Genomic DNA, 19,087 nt, shown 5'->3' on the forward strand with positions numbered 1-19,087 from the left:
ATGAATAACACAGCAGCGGCGCGTCTCGTGGGCTAGACTAACAAAAAAATGTAAATGCATTCAACGCCACTTACATCATCAATGCATCTCGCGCGCCACTGATGACGCTCCCTGACGCACTCCTAACATTCAAATGCAAATGTTTATTTTAAAATCCAATAATATTCATTCTTTATTCACAATCTCCTCATCACAGGCAGGTACAGCACTCATTTCAGCATGTGTTCGTGTTTGTGTGTGCTGTCTGCGTCACTCATAGCACGTGCCTATATTGTGCGTGTCCGTCTACAAAAATGCACTGAATATGCGTTCTGTGTGAATGGCTTGGTTTCGGTTTTAACCTAATCAGGATCTTCTCCGCATTGAGCCTCTATATTTCTCTAATATTTTGAATGAATAACACAGCAGCGGCGCGTCTCGTGGGCTAGACTAACAAAAAAATGTAAATGCATTCAACGCCACTTACATCATCAATGCATCTCGCGCGCCACTGATGACGCTCCCTGACGCACTCCTAACATTCAAATGCAAATGTTTATTTTAAAATCGACTAATATTAATTCTTACTCCTCATCACAGGCAGGCACAGCACTCAATTCAGCATGTGTTCGTGTTTGTGTGTGCTGTCTGCGTCACTCATAGTACGTGCCTATATCGTGCGCTATATCGAACAATTTTTCTATCGATATCGAAGGTGTACCGATACCGAAATATCAATACCGTTTTATCGCCCAGGCCTAGTATCAGGATGCATGTGCGTGCTTTGATCTGCACGTAAACAACGCATGCGCGTGGTGCTGCTGACGTGGAATACACATGCGCTGCGTCTTGTGTTTTTGCGAAACAAAAAGTATTCTCGTAGCTTCAAAAAATTACGGTTGAACCACTAATGTCACATGGACTATTTTGTCGATATCCTTGGTACCTTTCTGGACCTTGAACGTGGTAGGACCCTTGCTGTCTATGGAGGGCAGAAAGCTTAATTTCTGTTCCAAAGATGAACAGTTTTACGGTTTGGAATGACATGAGGGTGAGTAAATAATGAATTTTCATTTTTGGGTGAACTGTCCCTTTAAAGAGAACAGCATTCATTTAAAAAAAATATTTTGTGACAAATGTTTTACTGTAAATGTAACAATGTGTTACTAAAAAACAAACAATGTGAAACAAACAATACAAATTTCCTGTGCTGTTATAAAAAAGTATGGCACTCGGAATAAAGCTTGTCCAATCAAATTAAATGACCAGAACTCTATTCTATTCTATTACAAAAATATCCAAAGGCATGCGGCAGCTCTACACAACACCAAAAGCCAACAAATTTAATCTAGTCTCCTAATGAGGTTGAACAGTCTAATTTTCACAGACTCAAATGTACTGTTCTTACACAGGAATGTAAAAAGATCCAAATTTATTCTGAATGTCCGTAAATAGATTGCAGGCATTTTTGCATTGGAGAAAAATTATAAGTGAAAGAAAAACAATACCGAATGCAACCAAAAAGAAACAGTCACTCTTGATTTCAGCTGCAATTTTGAATGCATTTAATGAAGGAGGGAAAGCGCTGACTGACCAATTACTAAAAGCACAAGCCTAGTTTTCAGTTTTGGCACAGGCTGAGGAGTATACTTGCAGTTTAATTTATCGGCCTCATTATCATAACAATGATGCATGGGAACTTGGGAGTGGAACAATGTAATTATGTATAGAAATATGATTGGTTCATTTCCTTTCCATCATCAATTCTCTGCCATTCAAATCCATGCTGATTATTTGACATAACTTACGTCAAAATCAATAAATATACTGGAGATATGCAACTAGCCTAGTTCTCTGATTTAGTGACAGTTCCGTATGCAACATTTAAACAAACACACTTCTGACTTTCATTTTGTCCTTTAAACTGCTTTCGAAATGATATGTTACTACATGAATCTGTACAGATAAGACCATGAATATTGTGCACGGTATCAGTGTTAACTTCGGGGTGTATGCGTCGAGGTCAGTGAAATCTAAAGTGTAATGAGCCCTAACAATTCTGTTGCACTGTACTGTCATTCATCATCTAGCCAGGCATCCAGCCACACTGCTGCTGTCTGCACAGGCGTGAAGACACATCCTGGGCATGCAACCATGACTCTAATACCAACAGCTTCGAGGACATACAGAAAGGGACTATGAAAATAACCTTAACAGACATGTAGTTTTGATAATAAAAAATGTGCTTTTTGGATATCATGCTCTTACCATTTATTCAAAACTGAAAAATACTCTGACACTAAATCTGATATATGTACTTCAAACTCTGACCAGTGTCACTGGTTCAGTTCAGATGCAAGCTATTTTGTATACTGAACAAACACATCAATAGCAGTGTCATAAGCTAAATAGTATGGACTGAGCACCGAACGCTTTAAAATGTGCAGAAATCACTGCATAATGGATGATACAAAAATGCCCCGCACCTCCCAACCGCACAGCAGCAATTTCAATAAAAGCAGTCCCTACTGGTTGAAAATAAGCCTATATTTGCCTTATTGTGAGTTAGTCTAGCAATGTTCGAATGTCTGAAAATGCCTCCCAAACAATGAAGCAAATCTGCCAACTAGGCCACAAGCAATGCATTTGGAGAAGCCCACAATTTTAAAAGAACCAGTTGCTAGGGAACCATGCCATATTACAATTGAAAATATATTTCTAAAATAAATCTCTCAACAAATGTACCGTTTAAGGAGTTTAAATGTGTTGTGCAACTCTTCTGGGAAAGTTACAGTCACAAGGCCCATAAAGGTTAACTCTGTTAGGCAGTTGTATCTTAAGGGTAAAATGACAAACTAGCATCACCTCTACAAATTACAATAAAAAGGCGTGTGTGTGTTTTTTTTGCATAAGCAGTATAGGTCTATAAGTGACCTCGTCCAGGTGGTTATAAACTACATTATGTTTTAAAACATAATCAAAAATGACCAAGTTTCCAAAATATCTCATTTTCATGGATCAAATGCACTGTATGATACGGAGTTTCTGCAGTTCTACTTAGCATGCTGACCAACAGGTTCCTGCATAAACATGTCTTACCTTGTGTCTGCATTTCAGGACCACCCCATAGGCTCCTTTGCAAAGAAAGAAAAGCTTAATAAGCTTGATTTATACCATATATGGCTTATATGCACAAGCAACTGTTTTATAAGCACTAAGATTAATGTTTTTTTCTCTTTATCGAACGATATTAAAAAAGATGCACTCACCCTCTCCTACAATCCCAAGGACTTCAAATTTATTCATCACATTACCGATGTCAGGAATCTTCATGAAGTCAAAAGATGCTGAGGTGGTGCATGTCTGGGCTGTGAGGAGCGGAAGGCCAGAGGATGGGACAGAAATCGGTGCTTGAATTGGTCATTGCAGCAAAAATCTGCTCCCGGCTGGTCACAATGCTCTTCTCATAATCCACACACACTGACACACATTCCTGCAAACTAACACAGTACGCACGCACACACACACTCTCTCTCTCTCACCTGAAGAGAAAGAGTACAGAGGTTTTGCATAGAAGGGGTCAAACAGACTTATTCATGCATACTGCATCTTATATATTTCACATATGCATCAAATCAGATATCCAATGTTTCATCTAATGCATACATTGATTGCAGCTCATATTCTGTCTCATTTCACTCAGACAGGATAGGTGTAGGATCGTCATGATTCGGTTTATCTGAGGTGACAATAAACAATGGGCCACAGTTCTTCAAGACTGATCATTATGAATTTTTCCAGCAGTTTTGGGAATAGCAAAACAACACAGCTCTGAATGAGAATTACAGGTGGGTGAACAAGGACAGTCTGAGAATGCTCTCTCCCAAACCAGAAGTCAGTGATGTAATGTGCTGAAAACCCAGATGGACATCATCTCAATCACCTCAGATGTGCGACAGGTATCATCTGCGCTCGATTTGAGGGCAGTACGCGTTGCATTTACACTTAAATGCGTTTTCAGATGCGTTTCGCAAGTCATGTCGTGACACCGACAGCTCCTTGTATGTTTGTGCATTGTGCATAAACGCGGGCGCATGTCTGCATCTGATGTGTTGTGCGGTATGCGCGCGCGTACGTGCGTAAGTGCTAGAAATATTCGTAGGTGGATGAAAGTTCTATCATTATTTTAAGCATCTTATCCACCTGACAGTATCAAAAAATGACTGACAACCCACACCGCTCCCACCTACTCTTAAATGAACATAAAAAAAATACGGTGCGGTAAAAAAAAATCACAACGATTTATAACAAAGTGCCTAGCCAATATAAAGATAATTTACATAACCAATACTGTCTTAAACGCGTGGCATAATTGACAACAGGTGACTTTGGTGTTTGTGCGAAACACCAACGATGTACCAGCCACAAACATCTAACATCCAGCGTAAAAACCAAGCGCACTGTCAATATTGTACATTTATGGAAAAAGCTCCGACCAGAATACTCACTTATGTCCAAGACAACGATGCGCAAACCGTCCCCTCGCGTCACCAAGTAACGATGTTTTCATTTTCACCTGCAGTGGTAACCCATCATTACAGCTGCAACAGTATCCACCTTCGTTCTGAGCCATTGACAACCTAACAACGCCAAATTACGGATCACAGTACGGCGACGGCTCGCTTCATGAATATTAAGCACGTCGCGCTGACGTTGCCTGGGAACCTTGCGAGTGCGTCCGGTCACGTACTCTAATTAATATTCATGAGCCATGCCTTCGCTGTAGTAGGGTCTATAAATTGGCGTTCAGGCGAAGCGACACCAAACTGAGTGAGTGGCGGACTGCTCACACCAGTAGCGTCCGAACCGAACCCGTCTATGGCCAATCACGATGAAGGAATGCTCAGAATGGTCCAGAAGCGAGGGCTGGGGTTCGGTTGAGCAATGATACATTTCATACATGCATACATCCAAATTGATGTGCTCGTTTGGCGAGGCAGTGCTTGGTGTGTGTGAGTGGGTTGAGCTGGAAGATCAGTTTAGCAGACAGCTCACACTGTTTATTCTGCTGAGAAGAGGAAGAAAAAGCCTTTATAAAGAAGAAGCCTTTGTAAATTATGACTGAAATATTACGAATTATTATATTGTGTAAATCTATCTATCTATCTATCTATCTATCTATCTATCTATCTATCTATCTGTCATATGCTAGCCTATGTGTTTATGTTTTAAACTTATATTTTTCCTTTTTGACGCTCATTCATTTATCTCTGAGCTATGCAGTTATGCTAAATATTGCGATCGATCTTCAGTTTTGTAGCTACATTTTTTAAAATTTGTATTAGCCTATTATTGTTATTATTATTTATTATCATTATTGGTGAGTATTATAGCATGCCAGATCGTAATAAACCTATTTTACGTGCAAAACGCCTATTTTTTTCCCTAGTAGAAATCATTCAAAAATAATTAAAATTTTCAAGAATTTTTCAAGAAATTAATTTTCAATAGCCTATTGGAAAACTCAGGACAAGCAGACTGCATGAATTGATTCTTCGGGAAAAGCGCATGGTGCCATCTAGCGATTATCCTGATTTAAAACGTAGAATCAGATGAAATGCATGAAACTTAATAATAAATTAATAAATGATATTCCAACAAGACTAGACAACAGAAATATTATGGTAGCCTATATTATGGTTATATTATGGTTCTAGCAGAAATATAGTTTTGTTGATACGTGTTATCAGCACACTCTTATATTTAATGTGATACTATTTCTATAAGCAAAACCTTTTTAAGTTGTCAATAAATAATTTATTTTAATAAACAAATGATACGTGATGATCAATTATGCGTCTTTGCGATATCAAACCAGATAATGAACAATGGATGCCCATCATGCTTCATAAATTGCATTTTTATATTTAATTGCAACATCAATGCACATTAAATAACTTTACATTCAGCATATAGTTTTTTTTTCCAACTCAATAACAATCTGTAAGCAATACAGCACACATCCACTTGAATTTCATTCTACTAATACTTTTTAGATTCAATTCAGTTGCAGAACGTTTCCGCTTGTAGCTAAACGTGCATTTGTAAATGAATATTGGACGTTTGAAAATCACTTTCACCAATACAAAATGATCTGTAGTTCTTCAATGTTCCATTGATATAAATTGGAAGGCGCAGATGCTGCTGGACATGCGCGGATGTGCGAAACATGGCGGCCTATAGACCCAATGGAAAGTAAAGCAGAACAGCAGCTATCCGACCTTACACGGTGAGCAAACATTAGTGGCACATTTTTCATATTTATTATAGTGAATCAATTGTGCTGCAGTGTATTGTGCATCTAATGCGGTTTTTAAATTTCACAGTCATTACACTGATGCGGAAGTTGCATGCACGTTTACATGTGAGATGATGATACTGTGTATGCGCGTCCTGTGTAGGCTATTCTTCCCTGAACTAAAACAGCTCCCTGCTTCTCTCTAATTGGTACACTGGTGCTGAGTGCATGCGGAAAACTATTTTCAGTGCATCGGAAATTATGTCTGATATATGTGTTATGTATTACATGCATATATTTGCTTAGTAAAACAATGAAAATAATTATTGTAGTTTTTAACACTGCCGTTTCAGATAGAAGCATCTGTCACATTAATGACAGAAGGACAATTCACTGTTTAGCTGTGACACTCAATGTTTCAATTATTTTGTCTCAGAAAAAGTTATTAATATAATTTACTCGTACATTTTTGTTTTCATTTTATTATGCTTAATATAATAGAATATTTCATTCAATTGAAGGATATTTTCAATGCATCATTCATGTGTTGTTTTAGTAAGCTATCATTGAGATATTATTTTAGTTTTTATTAATATTTTCCATTTTAATTTTAAAGTGTATATATATATATATATATATATATATATATATATATAATCTAAATTAAAATGAGAAATGTTGCCTTGGCAGTTTATTTTTGTTAGATCGTATTTTATTTCAGTTTTTTTTATAAAGTAATACACTTTTTAATGGTTTTAGTTGTTGTTATAGTTAATTGTAATAATTTTAATGCAGATAAATATTTTTTACACATGAAAACAGCATGAAAATAAAAACAAACAAACATTTATGCTAATCCTGTAGCAATATAGAACTATGTATAACAATGTTTTTACATGATAATCTGAGGGTTTTGCATTTATAATTTTAATGCTTTTGTTTGTTTGTTTGTTTGTGTGCTTGTTTTTTTAACCAGCACTATCCGATGAAACCAGAACTTTTTTAAAGAATAAAAGACCCCATCACATCAATGCATGAGATTAATTAGATCTAGGCATCTCTTGACATTTTTTTCATCTGTGAATTCGTAATATCCATTTTCACCCCCTCCCTGCTTTAAAGTAGCCATGTCTGAAGAGAAAGCTTCCTGTCTGGGGGGTGTGGTGCAAGGGCCTTGAAAAGACAGACGGACAGAGAGAGAGCACAAAATGTAGACATCATCTGTTAATGGGAGGTGTTGGAATCCTTTTGATGTACTGCTGCAGACTCCCACAAATGCACACTGGCTAATGACCTTTTTATGGGGGTTTGGAATCTTTATGACGACTCTCTGAATGGGATTCACAGCTTAAGACAGAAGAATGAGGAGGAGAAGAGAGGGGGAGAGAGAGGGGTTGTCTGCTATCTAGACACAAGTGGCTAGTAGTTTCAGAGCAGAAACACTGGTGTGACATTGAAAGGACTGCATCTCTTTTTCCTTGCAAAAAGGACTTGTTTTTTTTGGGAATTTTTGGTTTTAACATCATCTGGAGTTTTCCCTGAATCCTTTGGCTGGATAAACAAGTAAGAATAAAGTAGAAATACATGTTTTTTTTATCACACATCTCTTGAAAAAAACTTTTTAAAATGTACCTTGTAGTTCCGATATGCCTATAATTGCCTTTATATTTCCAGTGATTTTTATTTTAGTTTTATCTAAATTCTCTGAAAAAGTTATAAATATGATTGGAGTATATTTTACAAGAAAATGCTATCTGGCTTTCTTTTTCAGAATTTCACATTTAATTCTTTGTAATTATTTGTGAAATTTACTAGCAATTTTTTTCAGTCACTATTTTTTTCAGTGTGTAGTTGGACCGTAATAACCACCTAATATTTACATAGTCTTATATTAACATTTGTGTACGCAAGATGTAATAACAAGGCTTATAAAACAAAACTTACAAGCACTTAACTGTACAAATTAGAGCAGATTAGATATACATCTTATCAGTTTACAAACATTAAATACTGAAGGCTCTATTATATTTGTTAATAATTTCACTTTTGCAAACTACAAAAAAAAGAAGAAGAGTATTTTCAAAAGATTAATTTACTTGTTGATGGGACTAAAATGGTAGCCAAGACCCTGTTTTTCAGTCTGTATTTGTTTTTAATTTAGCTTTGTTGAATATCCCATTGAGAAACATTAAGTGGACTAACAGAGGAATAAAAAGGAAGCTCCTCATCCTACTGTCAGCTCACACTGGACGTCAGCTGCAGCCAATTTTCTCCAAACTGAGATGTGACTTATGACTTGCTGAGCGAGCCGGGGGCTTTGATCAGTGAGCACAGGGTCCCTCAGAAGCTGCAGTAACTTATTATGATGTCAAATAGAAGAAAAGCTTTTCTTAGTCGCGCTTTGATTCTCTAAAGGTATTTGTGATTTAGTGATAATCTTTTTTTTTTTTGGACAGTGCAATGTTGGTGGAATAAATTGCACTCAGATGCTAGTAGGGAGTATAAAGTATAATCCCTGTCTTCCGTAATGCTGTAATATGGTTTCCGTGACGGGTTCATGAACTCATGGGCCAAAGCTGAACTCTCTTGTGATAAAAGAGACAAAGAGACTGTTATTTACAAATAACAGGATCTTACTAAAACTGATTTGAATATAAGTTTATATAGACTTTATGTTTTTAAAAGAATTATGAAGTGTTTGGACTCTATGAATAGTTCAGTATTTTTGTATGTGTATGAATATTTTGTATTTATATTTACAGTATACTACTGGTTAGGGTTATACATTTGGTGTTTTTTAATGCTTTTGAAAGAGGAATCTTATGTTCACCAAGGATGCATTTGTTTGATTAAAAATACAGTAAAAACAGTAATTATTTCAAATGTTATTAAACTTAAAATAATAGTTTTAAATTTGAGTATATTTCAAAATGTAATTTATTCATGTAATGGTAAAGATGAATTTTCTCCAGTCTTCTGTGTCTTTCTCAGAAATCATTCTAATATGCTGTTTTGGTGCTGAAGAAACATTTCTTATTATTATCAATGTTGAAGAAAACCTATGGAAGCCCGTTTCCGCCACTAAATAAAAAATAAAACAAGGTAATTGCGACTTTTTATCTCACAATTCTGACTTTTTTTTCTCAGAATTGTGTGATATAAACTTGCAATTCTGATTTTTTTACTTTATAACTCGCAGTTTGGAGTCAGAATTTCGAGATATGAACTCGCAATTGCGAGAAAAAATCTCAGAATTGCGACTTTATATCTCGCAATTTTGACTTTATAGCTCGCAATTTTGACTTTATAGCTCGCAATTTGACTTTATAGCTCGCAATTTTGACTTTATTGCTTGCAATTTTGACTTTATAGCTCGCAATTTTGACTTTATAACTCGCAATTGCGTGTTATAAAGTCAGAATTGCGAGATATGAACTCGCAATTCTGAGAAAAAAAGTCAGAATTTCGAGATATGAACTCGCAATTGCGAGAAAAAAGCTCAGAATTGCGACTTTATATCTCGCAATTTTGACTTTATAGCTTGCAATTTTGACTTTATAGCTCGGAATTTTGACTTTATAGCTCGCAAATTTGACTTTATAGCTCGCAATTTTGACTTTATAGCTCGCAATTTTGACTTTATAGCTCGTAATTTTGACTTTATAGCTCGCAATTTTGACTTTATAGCTCGCAATTTTGACTTTATAGCTCGCAATTTTGACTTTATAGCTCGCAATTTTGACTTTATAGCTCGCAATTTTGACTTTATAGCTCGTAATTTTGACTTTATAGCTCGTAATTTTGACTTTATAGCTCGTAATTTTGACTTTATAGCTCGTAATTTTGACTTTATAGCTCGTAATTTTGACTTTATAGCTCGTAATTTTGACTTTATAGCTCGTAATTTTGACTTTATAGCTCGTAATTTTGACTTTATAGCTCGTAATTTTGACTTTATAGCTCGTAATTTTGACTTTATAGCTCGTAATTTTGACTTTATAGCTCGTAATTTTGACTTTATAGCTCGTAATTTTGACTTTATAGCTCGCAATTTTGACTTTATAACTCGCAATTGCGTGTTATAAAGTCAGAATTGCGAGATATGAACGCGCAATTCTGAGAAAAAAAAGTCAGAATTGTGAGATAAAAAGATTACCTTGTTTTATTTTTTTATTTAGTTGCGGAAACGGGCTTCCATAGAAAACTGATACTTTTTTGTAACATTATAAATGTCTTACTGCAATTTTTTAAAATCAATTTAATGAGTCCTTGCTAAATAAAGTATTCATTTCTTAAAAAAAAAAAAAAAATCTTACTAACCTCAAACTTATAATATGGATGGTAGTGTAATGAAAAATAAATTAAAAAGAATTAAGGAAAAATAATGTTATTTGTATTGATACAGTATTAATAACATTATTTTTCTTTCTTTCTTTCTTTCTTTCTCTCTCTCTCTCTCTCTCTCTCTCTCTCTCTCTCTCTCTCTCTCTCGAGAAAGCTATAATTTATAGTATTATAACAATGGCAATGAAGAAATTACATTCAGGCCTTGTACTGGCTGCCTGCAGCTGAACAAGGACCCCAGTGTGAATGTGTGAGAGACAGAACCTACCGTGCTATATCGTTGGCTGTTTAAGAGCTGTGCTGGCTGTCCAGTTTCTGTCCACTTCATGTGGTGCTCCAGGTCACCATGGGCAAAACCCACCAGAAAGGTCAAAGTGCTACTTTAACTTTCAAAATTTCATCTTTTTTGTTAATCCTTTTTCATAATTAAGTAACTTACTTGTTATTATTCTCAGCAATGTTTTGACATTTTGAATTGCAGACAAAAAATACAGTAATAAGGAGAAATCGGGGAGGAATAATGAGGATTCACATCCTTCACAAAAGCTCACCGGTACCGCCTTCTCTTTCTTTATTAACCTGTAAAGAAACAAATACTGTGTACTTTATCTCATTCTTCCTGATGAACATTCCTCAGAGCCGTTCAGCTGGGAAATGTACTTGAGAGAGACTTCATCCTGTCCTGCTTCCCCCAGCTGTTTCAGACAGGTAGAGCTCTTCAGTCTATTAATGATGCTGCCTTTCTGCCCAAATAAAGGGTCATCCATGGTTGGTTGCAGCTTAATTTGTTTTAACCAATATATTTGTTATTCTTTAATTCCTTATGAGATTAAAAAGTCTGAAGTTTAACAGTAACAATCAAAAGTAACAGTAACAACTTTGCATTGTTACAAACGATGATAATAACCCATTTTTCTTGAGCAAAAATCAGCATATTGAAATGATCATGTGACACTGACTGACTCCACAGACCCCAAAATAATGTGTGTACATGCAATTTTTTTTGGCTTTCCTAATTTAAATTACTCTCATGAATTGAAATTGTAGATTGTAGACTTAAGTTTTCCAACCTATGCCATTATTGCTATAATCTTCACACTATGTCATGAACATTTCATCATGTCTTTATTTATCCCCTCTTTGTTTGTTTTTTCTTCCTCTCTGCAGTCCATAATCCCTCCCAGTAATGATTTTAAAGTGGGAATGAAAGTGGAGGCTTGTGACCCGAGGAATTCCACCTCAATGTGTATCGCCACAGTGATGGGATTAATGGGTGTGCGTCTGCGGCTCAGACTGGATGGCAGTGACAGCACCAATGATTTCTGGCGACTGGTTGACTCCTCTGACATTCAGCCTATCGGCACGTGTGAGAAGAGCGGAGATATGTTACAGCCACCACTGGGTAAAGTAGTTTTAATAAAATAAACTTCAAAGAAGGAGTCAAACTAAATCCAGTTTTGGTCTAAATAAGTTGGTTTTGGGATCAGTTTTTTATAGATCAGTCATGTTAAAGTGATTAGCAAAGACATGTGGTTGTATCATTGTTAGAATAGTATCTAGCATTTGTTTTCCCTAAATGCAGCATAATCAGGATTTTAAAGTGATTTTTTCCCCCTTGGCTGTATGTATTTATAGCAATATACTTTTTTTCTTTTTGTTCATTAAACATTTCCGGTTGAATATTTATTTCCCATTATTAGGGTTCAGAATGAATGCCTCTTCATGGCCCACGTTCTTATTAAAAACATTAAGTGGGGCAGAGATGGCTCCAGCTTCAGCCTTTAAAAAGGTAATTGCTTCAATTTGTAAACCTTGTTAACAGGTTTTTCATAGATCCATTAATAAAGCGTTGAAATAAATGGAAAGTGGTTGGTTTGTTGCACAACATAAATTCAGTAAAAGCAGTAATAAATATTGCAACAAACTTGTTTTTTTTTTTTTCTTCAAATGTTTACATTTTAGCATACATTACCAGTCGGAAGTTTTGAATAATTAAATTAATATATATATTTTTAATGTTTTTAAGATAAGTTTCTTATGCTTACCAAAGCTGCATTTATTTAATAAAAAAAAAACAGTAAAATTTTATTTACAATTTAATATTATTACAATCTAGCAAAGCTGATTTCTTCTAGCACATGATTCTTCACAAATAATTGTAATATGCTGATTTTGTGCTCAGTTGTTATCAATTATTATTGGTGCTCAATTATTTATAATGGTTTTTAATACAATTTTTTTGATTGAATGGAACATGCATCTTTAAACATTATAAATGTCTTTACTGTCACTTTTGATCAATTTAATGCTTTCAAAAACATTTAAAATATTCCAAACTTTTGACCAGTAGTGTAAACAGCATATTAAAAAAAGAAAATAAATCTTTCTGATGTTTTGAGGAATAAAAATTAATTTGTTATATACAATATTTAAAAAATTAAATTGGTATATGGATGGTTTGTTCCCTGTGAATGCCTCAGGAGCCGCCCAAACCTACTCAGAACTTCTTTAAACCTGGTTTGAAACTGGAAGCGGTGGACCGAAAGAATCCCTACCTCATCTGTCCCGCTACCATCAGAGAGGTGAGAGGGGACAAGATATTCATCATGTTTGATGGCTGGAGAGGAGCGTTCGATTACTGGTGTCAGTATGACTCCAGGGACATCTTCCCCGTGGGCTGGTGTCAACTGACCAACCACAGTCTGCAACCTCCCGGCAACTGCTGTGAGTACAGTCTCTGACCACTAGAGGTCACTACAGTTTAGTTTTTTTCCTCAGTGAGTATAGCGAAAACCTTGTTTGGGAACAGGTGACCTGAGAGAGAGAGAGAGAGAGAGAGAGAAAAAACTTTTAATCTCTTTTTTATTTTCTCAATAATGAGCATAAATCAACTTTAATTAAGTCTGTGCTCAAATATTTAGTGCTTCAAGTCCAAGTGAACAACAGTGACTTTGACTGGTCCAATTGCCACAATTCAGTTTCTTGCTTACTAGCTTTCTCTATTCTTTTTCTATTCTTTTTTACTTTTCTTTTTATTTATAAAAAAATCCTGCTGAAAAAAAAAACAATAGACACTATCACAAAATTTGTAATGGTTTTACTGGTTATAATGTGATTTGTATTGGTTTTAATGGAAACTGTGTATCTCTACTGGTAGTTGGTCACCTTCTATTGGTGGCTTGTTAAAACCACTAAATCCTAATAGAATATGTCCCAAAACACACTACAGAAAACCATTTTTAATGGTTTTAATGATTAAAAGTTGATGGTTTGTAATGTCTGTAATGGTATTTTGTAGTGGAAACCATTACATTTCTGTGATGCTTTCTATTGATTTTTTCAGCAAGGGTTGACTCTCTAAACTTGCATTCTCTACAGTAATATGTTCTCTGCTTTTTAAAAGTGTCTGCTAAATCAATCATGTAAATGAAATCAGGTCTGATATTTATAATATCCATGATTTAAAAATCTGAGAACACGTTTTCCAAGGTAAAATCATTGAATTTTATGATTTAATTTTTTTTTTTTTTTTTACATTTCATTGTAAGTTAATATTTCGTAAAAAGACTGTTATGTAGTGTTACTTACAGTTATTTTAATATAAAACCATTGGTGTCAAATATATTAGAAAATTTGTAAGATATGCAATAGATTTTTTAAATGAATTTTAAAGTTCTAGAATATATTAAGAATTTAAAATTTGTCATTTAACACAGATAATCATTGGTTATAACTTTTCCCTTCATAAATACTGACATTGCTGCTGTCTCTACTATATAATCTACGGAAAGAAGCTTATTGCTCTTGATATTATGGAATGTGGCTTTGATTGACACTCTCTTTTGCATTTTTATTGTTTCTTTTTTCATTTCAAAATCTCATTGTAAACTTTCCTTATTGTGCATGCAATTTTTTTTCTCCAATTTTTGATTACATTGCTTTACAAATAGATTTTAATTAACCAAACGTAGGGTAGAATTTGACTTAATTTAAGTCAAATTTAACGGGTGTTTTATTTCATTCATAATGACCTAATTAATAGAGAATGCTTGTATAGTTCATTCCTAAATCTGACATCATCTATACTCTAAAAATGAATTCAATACTTCATTGCTCTTTATTTTAAATTAGTATCTCTCTCCTTTTTTCTAACAAGCAGACACACTGCAGACACCTAATTTCTACTTGGCAGCCACGTTTACTTTGCAGGACTACACATATCATTTCCTGATGTGCTGTAAATCTATAGGATGTGATGGTTTATCGCTGTCTGTTGGTGCTGTTCAAATGTTTAACCCGTGCTCTGGCAGAATAATTGATGTGAAGTGAATGAAAACTGAGTTCTTGATGGATGATGGTAGTTATGTGTATCCTATCAGTTCTTCCTCCTCTGAATACTTTTAAGGCATGTTTACTGCTCTCTTCCTGCTTTTACCAGAGCGGACACGACCAGACAGAAAGGATATTGTTGGGAGATGTTTACCATTTATCCTAGTCAGACACCAGGGCCTTCAAGTATGAAGTGTCTATGAGTACATATTAGCAATTAATTGCTCCATTATGGCATTCTACTGTTTGCTTGTTTGTTTGAAAGGTATTTTGGAATATTTCTCTATGAAGTTATTAGTGGAAATAAAGAAGTGGCCAAAATGAAATAATTATGTCTTTGATATTTAGAATTTAGGACACAAAAAGCATTACATTTTCTCCCGACCATCAGAGTCGGCTTTTCATTTGGAATGATTGTAAATTATTTACAGACTGATCACAATTCACTGCCCCAGTTTTAGTGAAAACACTCGGATCAATCCATGACTCCGCACTAGTTTATAGGCTGTATTGTTTAGAAGAGCTTTATTCAACTCAACTTTTATTCAATTCAAATTGCTCATCTTTGACTGCACCAAGGATTCTGAATTGATTTTTACACCAAACATTGTAGATATTTTTCCTTTGAATAAATCGAACAGTCATATATGCTTTTTTCCAACACTTATTTAAGTACTAAATTTAGTAAGGCCATAGGCACATTTTATATATAAACATGAAAAAGCAAATGGTTCAGATAAATTCTGATGGTATTTTAGTGAGCTTTGAATGAAGGCATGAGAGCAGAAACTGTGCATTTATCCTTTCCTTGTGTGTGATTTGTCTTCATTTGCCTTGCATAGTTTTAACAGATCATTAGTGAGTACCACCTTTCTAATGAGTGATAAAAAAAATTTTCCTGTGGGTGTTTGAAGGATGTCTTAATTTTTTTCTGTTTTTCTAGCTGGCACAGAGCACGTTGTGCACATGTGTGCATGTATTAATAATGTAGCAAAGAACAACAGTAATGGGTGCTTAGGACAATGGAAAGGCAAGCTGTGGACACAAGACAAAGGATAAACATGTGGTTCAAATCTTCAGTTAGTTACAGATAAATTACACTTTTTTTTCTTTTTAATTCAAATATGGTTTCAACTTAATTTCTCCTAAAAAGAAAAAAGAAAAGCGTTTAGATTTCCTGTAATCTGGAGTTGTGCTGGTTTGTGTTAGAATATATTTCTTCTGAGAGTTTGTTTTTATTCAGATCATCGATAAATCATTTAATTTATGTTTATCATGTACTATTAAGAAAGAGCTTTAAGATTCAGCCTCTAGTTATTCTGCATACAGTAGGAAGCACATTTGTAACAGCATTTCAGAAAGAATTAAAGCAAAATTGTCTGTCACTCACAAATCTTTTTTTCCTTCCCATTTCAGATGAAAATTTGATACAAAAACGATTTCATTTTTTATTTTATTTTTTGATAAGCATTTTATGATTTTCTTTGGATTGAATAATTAATCTAAAAGGCAACAATTTGCCTACTAATATGCCAATAATAATAATTGAATCATTTTTACATTTCCATCATGCCTTAATATATTTCAATGATTTTAATTATATTGTTTCTTAATGATAATAATAAAATGCTTTTGTTTAGTCTAAAACAGTAATCCATAATGTGGTATGCTTTGCCTAAATGATCTTCTTCATGCCTCATTTTGTTATTTTTAGAGCTGTTTATTAACACTAGGTAGTGAAGACACTTATTAGTTATGCGTTCACCTCTGCTCCTGTTCTCAAACCTAAAGTGAGAACAACAGGGCAAGTGTTCTTGATAAGTGTTGGTGCTTTCACACATCTCACACACTAAGGTGGCCTAATGCATTTAGAATAAATGTGTGAGACAAAGCAGACAAAACCAATTTGGCTGTAGCCTGTTTGTGTATTTGTCATAATCTTTTCTATACATTTGCATAATTTCATGGCAAATATCAAAGACTTGAGTAGGGTTTGTTTGGAATTCTGAATGGGGTTTGAGATTATGACTGGTACCAGACTGAGGTCTGGGTACAAGAATATACCCGCCGAGTGTGTGAGACAGCACTTAAATACCTCCAGCAGGAGCATTATTCATGCCTCTCTGTACTCGTTTGCTTCAAACCGGGCGCTCTGAATCTGATCTCCATTAACCTTTTACCCCCTTCAGCCCTAAAAGCCTAGGAGGAGCTTTGAAATGGCAGGAGACTGATGATTATGGGGGTTTGGATTTTGTAAAATGTGAAAGTTTGTCAGTTACTAATAAAACGACCCCATTTTCAAAATGTATCTAAATAATACTTTTTTAAAAATTGAATTAGTTTTCAAATGTCTTGTTTTTTTTATGCATACATACATGGTTTACATTTTTTTTATGAATAAATTATTTATTATTATGCATATTAATAATAATAATAATAATATATTTTATTAATATTTAGATTTTTAAGGTAAAGTCTACATTTTAATGTAACATTCATAAATATTATTATTAATGAATGTTGTTATTATTATTAATAATAAATAATAATTACTTTATTGTTATTATTATTTATGAATGATGCATTAAAATGTAGACCAAATCTAAATAATACTAATAATTTATTAGTTGAGCGGTTGACTGTGGCATAATAAAAGCGCCGCTGCTTTCGAACCGTGTGTCGCGCTCGTTCAATGGCCTTGTTTCGTTTCACCCTGCTTCAAACTACGATGTTAATAAATCTTTAATACATTAGCTCATCCATGAACATGATTTCTTCCGTTGGATTGCGTCGGCTGTGAGGATGAAGACGACAACTCCCATGATTCCACACTCAGTCACGGCATCATCAAACTATGCCTTTGTTTGTTTTGAATACGCACCCTCTAGCATACATATTGTGCCTATAAGTAAAGATCATGTTCCATGAAGATATTTTGTAAATTTCCTACCATATCAAAACTTAATTTTTGATTAGTAATGTGCATTGCTAAGAACTTTGGACATCCAGATTTTCAAATAGTTGTATCTCAGCCAAATATTTATGGGATTACATCTCTGCCACATTTCTGCCACAAAAGTGCATTTTGCACACGCGCACACTGAGTTTTGTGGAGAAAATGTTTGTCTCGCAAAGAAGAAAGTATTTCGAGCGCACGAAAATCAATTTTGCATTTAAAATAAGTTTTTGGATTTGTGCAGACCTTCTCTTTTGCACATGCAACGTTTCACTAGCTTGCTCCCTAGATGCCAGCCCTCAGTGCTCTCAAAAATGCCAACGGCTCGCTTGCTCAACACAACCCAGCGTTACAATATGCCATAATTCCAGCCAATCAGAGACGAGGCTGCGAAATTCTGATTGGCTGCCTTGACAACTAGGGGTGGAACGGTTCGCGGAAAAAAAACGAACCATACGGTTCTCCACACACGGTTCGGCACGCGCTAGGACCGCGGTTCAACTCCAATCTGACAACGCATCTGTAATATGGTTTTGCTCAACTCAAGCGCGCAAACCCGCACCTCAGAACGCGCGCAAATATTAAGCTTTCTCTGAAGTATTGTGTTTAAATGGACAAATGCACACAAAAATTATGTCGAAATGCCCATCTTGGTAAGTATCCTATAGCAGACATGGCCGGCTGAGCATACTATATCAGTGCACTGGATCAGTGCATTCTCTTAAAGTGACAGCACTTTCTTAATATTAATCAAACAGCAACAACAAAGAAATCACTCACTGCTCTTGATTGAATAGCTTTTGTAACTTTAAAAAAGATTAATATTTAATTTATACAGTCAAATATGCAATGCTGTTTTACATTTCATTACTTGATTCAATTTCTGTATCTGAAAACTGATGTTAATGTAAAAAATTGAAAATCACTGTTTATTTTATTTGTATCTTTACTCTATTGTGTTTATTTGTGCTTTTGCTTGTGGTTAGATAGATCATTCTTATTTTCTTTACTTTTATTTGACAGTATAGTTTTTGCCTAGACATAGCACATACCGAACCATACCGAAACCGTGACGCTAAAACCGTGATACAAACCGAACCGTGAGTAAGTTGAACCGTTCCCCCCCTAATACACACACAAACACACACACACACACACACACACACACACATACATATATA

At 34.8% G+C, this 19,087-nt stretch overlaps 2 protein-coding genes across 4 annotated transcripts in view; one reads left to right on the forward strand and one right to left on the reverse strand.

Annotated features, from left to right (window-relative positions):
* Positions 1 to 4,607, reverse strand: part of cdkl5 (cyclin dependent kinase like 5) — a 35,890-nt gene extending 31,283 nt beyond the window's left edge. For 2 of the 3 annotated variants that reach the window (XM_016489830.1, XM_016489827.1), the window contains exons 1-3: positions 4,488 to 4,607; positions 3,249 to 3,347; positions 3,079 to 3,113 (exon numbers count right to left, since the gene is read on the reverse strand). In XM_016489830.1, the coding sequence (XP_016345316.1) occupies positions 3,079 to 3,113; positions 3,249 to 3,312 (99 nt within the window). In that variant the 5' untranslated portion in view covers positions 3,313 to 3,347; positions 4,488 to 4,607. Of the gene's footprint in view, positions 1 to 3,078; positions 3,114 to 3,248; positions 3,522 to 4,487 lie in introns of all 3 variants that reach the window. The other variant, XM_016489828.1, reaches the window with a different exon arrangement.
* A 6,313-nt stretch (positions 4,608 to 10,920) lies between these two features.
* scml2 (Scm polycomb group protein like 2) overlaps positions 10,921 to 19,087 on the forward strand; it is a 26,212-nt gene continuing 18,045 nt past the window's right edge. Inside the window, exons 1-6 of the mRNA XM_016489962.1 lie at positions 10,921 to 10,989; positions 11,103 to 11,174; positions 11,259 to 11,329; positions 11,789 to 12,023; positions 12,322 to 12,410; positions 13,102 to 13,345. Of these exons, the coding sequence (XP_016345448.1) occupies positions 10,968 to 10,989; positions 11,103 to 11,174; positions 11,259 to 11,329; positions 11,789 to 12,023; positions 12,322 to 12,410; positions 13,102 to 13,345 (733 nt within the window). The 5' untranslated portion in view covers positions 10,921 to 10,967. The remainder of the gene's footprint in view (positions 10,990 to 11,102; positions 11,175 to 11,258; positions 11,330 to 11,788; positions 12,024 to 12,321; positions 12,411 to 13,101; positions 13,346 to 19,087) is intronic.

Source organism: Sinocyclocheilus anshuiensis, unplaced genomic scaffold (genome assembly GCF_001515605.1).
Source record: "Sinocyclocheilus anshuiensis isolate Anshui unplaced genomic scaffold, SAMN03320099.WGS_v1.1 scaffold1154, whole genome shotgun sequence".
NCBI lineage: Eukaryota > Metazoa > Chordata > Actinopteri > Cypriniformes > Cyprinidae > Sinocyclocheilus > Sinocyclocheilus anshuiensis.